Here is a 5,294-nt window from a genome sequence, read left to right on the forward strand (position 1 = left end):
TGTCGTTTAGACATGAAGCGCTATAAAGACAAATACATGTAAGTGTTTATTTATATACTAGACAAATTGATGTGAACAGACAAACAAAACTAACGACCAGGCGGCAGGCTGGCGTGTTTGTTTATATGTTAAGGCGATGCAGTGAATGCGTAAGTTACGAATGTATGGCTTTTATAATCAATTAATAATCTATTTGTGTTCAATAAAGAAACATATTAAAACTTAAATTTTGTCTTGAGGTGTATGTACATGCTCGCTGCGGCAAGGGTTGCTGCTGCTCTGTGTGCATGGGGTCTCAGCGGGGCTGGTAGGCTTCGGCTAAAGCCGTCTGGGTGTTTTTTCTTGCAGCAAATCAAAAAATAATTTAATTAGTTCTCTTTGCTTTGTTGCTTGTGCTGCTTGAGTTCCCTTCTGCCCATTCTTATGCGTGTCTTTGCCGCCCAACGCTCTGAACCCTCCCGAGCCTTCTGTGCCTGTCTTGCCTTCTCTCCTCCTCTAAACCCTCTTCACGGCATTTACTCTAATTCTTTCATCTCAGCAACAACAGCTTCAGCAACAGCTGCAGCAGCAAGAGCTGTTGCTGCAGCAGGGTAAACAGCCGGGGCGGCAGCAATATCAGCTGAGGTGGCAGCAACAGCAGCAAGACGAGCGACAGCAGCAGCAGCAGCAGCAGCAAGAGCTTCACAGCTGTTTCTACGACCACATATTTCAGCAGCCCCTGCAATATCGGGGCCCAAATATAGCCATCTGAGGGACCACCATTTCATCGTGTGTTTAATCGCATTTAAGCCACATCCCTACTCTCTCTTCCTGCCCCCAATGGCATTCATAGTCTAGCCTCCCTGCTACCTACTACTGTTTTTCTTTTTTAGCTGTAGATAGGTGTATGGTTACCCTCTCCTGGAATTATACATTCGCTTATATATGTATAAACATATACGCATATATAGTTCAATCTGTACGTAGATGCATACATTCATGTATACACGAATTACAAGATCAAATGAACGCGGATGTTTGCATCTTTGCCGTTAATCTTTTGAGCATGCGTGCACTGTTGCGTGTTCTTTTTGCTCTTTTCTTGTACGTTGTGTATAAGCGAATTTCAGTACTGTTTCGTTTGATTATTATCTCGGAGTTTCCTTATCTTCTTTCTTTGTATGCAGAGGCCCCTGCGGAGATGGGGGCCGGCGTGTCGTCTCCCAAGGACGTTCAGTATTCTGTCGTCGTGCCCAATGCAGAAACCTGGGGTGAGTTTGCTCTCTTGCTTTGTTTTTTGCTTTCCCGCTTGTTGGTGTTCTCCTTTTTCTCAATTTTCTCCGGCTGGTTTGCCCTCCTGAATCGTATGCACCTCTCAAGAGGTAGAATTCTTTTTTTCTCTAGTACTCTTGCTGCGCTTGGCCTGCTCTGTTGATCTTGTTGCAGCCTGATGCATGCGCACACGCATGCATGTTGTCGCTTTGTTGTTCTCGTTGTGTTGTTTTATCGTGTCGCATGCATGCATGTGGCGTCAGTTGAGTCGCTTTACTCTGGTGGTGGTGGTGCTGCTGCTGCATGTGATGTGGGCTGTACATGCAGCTGATCGCACAGTGCCACGGCGTCACTATTCTGCTTTGAATCGCCTCGCCGACAACTTTTCAGCCCATCCTGTTAAAAATGCGTGAGAAACACATATGCATCGTTTCGGGCTGTAGCTGCAGCACCAGGGGGAGCAGCTGCAGCAGCCACAGCAGCAGGAGCAGTGATGCGTGCCGTGTGTATGTGCAGTTCACGCTGCGAAGAGCGGCGTAGAGGCGTCTCGATTATCCACTCTTAGCTGTCCAGACATTTGAAACGTAGTTGAGGTGCATGTGCCTTTCAGATGTCTCTGCATTCGATGTGTCTTCCTAGCAGCTGAGAGATCCATACAATTTTTTGAGTTGCCAGTATAACGCATGGGGTGCCTGTACAGCAGGTGAGGTGTCCGCGCACCTGAGGTGTATGTGCAGGTGGGAGTTATTTCAAATGGGCGTGAACACGTCAGCTGAAGACCCCTGTCTTGGCACTAGAGTTGTAACGCCTGACGGTAACAAGGGAGAGTACGTGTGGAAGACGTACAGAGAGGTATATCATGTTATCTTTTAAATGCATATCTGCCCATTATTCTTAGTAGTGTCACTGCTTTTAATGCATTGCTGCGTATGTTTATAGCGTTCGTCTGTGGGTTTCGTCTCATACTCAACTCCTGTCCTGCGTCGCTTTTAACCTTGTCTCTTTTTTGTTTTCATATTATTCCTCTCGCGGCTTGCCTGCTTGTGTAGAAGGTGCTTTTAGGAGCCGCTGCGGTTGATAGTCTTCTTCTTGTCCCTCTTTTCCTTTACAGCTGGTCGTCTGACTTCATTTGCTATGCCATTTGTTTTGTTCGTCTCTGTGCCGCTGACTGTTCTCTCACCGTCCTCCCCTAGCCCACAGATATGCATCAGAAGTTTCGTTTCTGCATGCAGCCGCCTCTTCGTCAAAATTTTCCGGCATTTCTGGTTGCTTTGCTGGTACATCTGTCCTTCACCTGACGTGTACATGCACCCCGAGTGCTTGCTTGCATGCGCGCATGCATACAGGTGGAGCGCCTGGCGCTAGAGGTAGGAAGCGGCCTTTTGAATGGAGACTTTGTCCCTTCACGGCGTTTTGAAGAACCCGGCGAGCAACCGTTGTCGCTGAGGTGTATAGGCATCTTTGCGAGAAACCGAGAGGAATGGGTCATCACAGAGCATGCAGGTCTGTCTTCCCCCACTATATGAATCATAAACCCTAGCACATTAGGCGACGCGCTGCTGCTAGGCGTCTGCTTTGGGAGTACCAGCAGCGTCTTGCATATCTGGGAGAGTACACCCTTACTAGGGGCAGGCCCACTAATGCGTTTAACTCTTGTACGAATGTATATCCATATATATATATATATATATGTAGTCGTGTTACGTACGTGTATGTATTTTTTAAATGTATGTATGTGCATTCATATGTGCATATATATATATATATGTATATATTTGCATGCATGCACATATGTGTTTTTGGGTTTAGCGTACTGTGGTGTGGGAGGGTATGTGTGTGCGGGCAGCGAACGCGTACGGCTTGACGGTGGTGCCACTGTACGACACCCTGGGGGCCCACAGCACGCGCTTCATTTTGGGGGAGACCCAGATGAAGACAGTTGTTTGCGACGCGGACTGTCTAGTGAAGCTGCTTGCTGCATTACAGCAGGACAAGCAGCATAGGACGGTGAACCAGCAGCCGCAGCAGCCGCACGGGGAGGAGGCTCAGCAGCAGCAGCAGCACGGAGGGATGCACGTGGAGCAGCACCGCGATATTTTTTTAGAGTGTGTCATCACTTTAGACCGAGTGACAGATGAACAGAGACAAACGGCAGAAGAGTTGGGCCTCCGTCTCATGTGCTGGGAAGAGCTCCTTGAGCTTGTATGTCAAACATTAATTCCCATGCCTCGAAATGGGTTTTCAAAGCACTAATTCTCCTGAAACAGAAAGACAGACAGAGGAGAGCGGAGCCCCCAGCTCAAGTGTGGAAGCCGTACACTGTCGAGTTGTTGCACGCGCGTGCTCATCTGCATTCAGCTTTAGATTTTAGGGTCTAGGGCTTAGAGTTTTCGGCGTCTGTGTTGTTTCAGGGGAGAGCCAACATGGTGCCTCTTTCCGAAGAAGTTCAGCCAACGCTGGACTCTCTCCACACCATTTGCTACACCTCAGGCAAGTGGATCCCTCCGCTAGCTGGGTAGCTAACTAGCTGGCTGCCTAGCTGGTCGTAGGCGTACAGCGAGCTCGCAAAACGCTCCAACTGACGGGCTTGCCAGCTAGGATAACTGGCCAACGGAGTATACGGATAGGCACGGAGCCCGTTGGCTAGCTGGCCAGCGGTCTTCTGCTAGCTGGCCAGCTACCTAAGCCACTGCGCACGGACATTTTGCTAGCCGCGTCTTTGCCTTCATGCTTGCTTCATTTTCAACACGTTACTTGTGCGCTCTCCCAGCTAGGATAACTGGCCAACGGAGTATACGGATAGGCACGGAGCCCGTTGGCTAGCTGGCCAGCGGTCTTCTGCTAGCTGGCCAGCTACCTAAGCCACTGCGCACGGACATTTTGCTAGCCGCGTCTTTGCCTTCATGCTTGCTTCATTTTCAACACGTTACTTGTGCGCTCTCTGCGCGACCTTTCAGTGTTCTCGGCTGTCGCCAACCGATAACTTAGGGTTTAGGGTTTAGGGTATTATGTGCTGCGCAGGAACAACTGGCAGCCCGAAGGGTGTGATGATGTCCCACGGGAATTTCGTGGCGGCTATCGCGGCAGCTGTGGAGGGTCGTGAGTTGATTCTTTGTCTCTTCTTTGCTACGTTTCTTTCATGTTTGTTTGCTTGCCTTTTTTGCTTTCCTTGTTTTCCTCATTCGTGTCTGCACACTTGTTTGCTTGTATCACCCTTCGTTCTGCTGTGTTTTCCTTTTCTCTTGCCTCTCTATTATATCTGGTGCCTGCATTCTCTTTATTTCTTCTTTTGTTTGTCCGCGCATCTGCATTTTCACGTTTAGTTGATGTTGATGCCTTCCGGCCCATATCTCCGCTTTTTATTTCTCTGTTCCGCGTTTTTTAATCCCCTTTTTGTTAGATGGGTCTTTGCTCTTCGTGCTGCGCGGACTTCTGCCCTTGTTAAGTTGTTTTTGCCTGCTTGTTCTCTGCGGTCGATATTGTCTTTCATTTTTTCTTTTGCTCAACTATTTGTCCGTGTACTGCATGCAACAAGCGGGCGCAGTAGCACTTGCTTCGTTGGTTGTATGCATTGTATTCATGTGTTTGTTTTCTTGTATTTAACCCGTCTGCCCCTACATACTGTACACCGACTGAGAGTTGTGCACTTGTGTTGATTCTGTATGGGTGGTTCTTTGCATCCATTTCTGTATTCGTTTAGTTTATTATTTACATATTTACGGTATTTTGCCCACTAAATCGTGCACTCGCTATCTCGTTTGCGGCGTGTACAGCTCTACAAGAGTTTGGGCTCCAACTGTTTGCTTCCGACTGCATCATTTCTTATTTGCCGTTGGCTCATGTGTACGAACGCTTTTGCGAGAATCTCTTATTCAGCTACGGTGCCAGAGTTGGCTTCTATTCGGGAGTAAGCTTGTAGGAGCATAAAATGTACGGGTGTGCAGATAATACATGTCTACATATGCATTCACTTGTCTATTACGTATATATATATATATATATGCGCATACATATATATCTATATCCCTCCTCTGCAGGCGCAA

The 5,294-nt window shown here is 47.9% G+C and overlaps 1 protein-coding gene across 1 annotated transcript; it reads left to right on the forward strand.

Annotated features, from left to right (window-relative positions):
- Positions 1-538: 538 nt before the first annotated feature.
- On the forward strand, positions 539-4,354 carry EAH_00064420 (Acyl-CoA synthetase long-chain family member 6, related; the record flags this gene model as incomplete). Its single annotated transcript, XM_013392964.1, has 8 exons — positions 539-686; positions 1,167-1,250; positions 1,579-1,660; positions 1,989-2,103; positions 2,598-2,754; positions 3,098-3,453; positions 3,663-3,766; positions 4,273-4,354. Coding segments are annotated over 8 exons (1,128 nt in total), but the record flags the coding sequence as incomplete, so codon positions are not given.
- Between the last annotated feature and the right edge of the window lie 940 nt (positions 4,355-5,294).

Source organism: Eimeria acervulina, genomic scaffold, assembly GCF_000499425.1.
Source record: "Eimeria acervulina Houghton genomic scaffold, Eah_scaff1986, whole genome shotgun sequence".
NCBI lineage: Eukaryota > Apicomplexa > Conoidasida > Eucoccidiorida > Eimeriidae > Eimeria > Eimeria acervulina.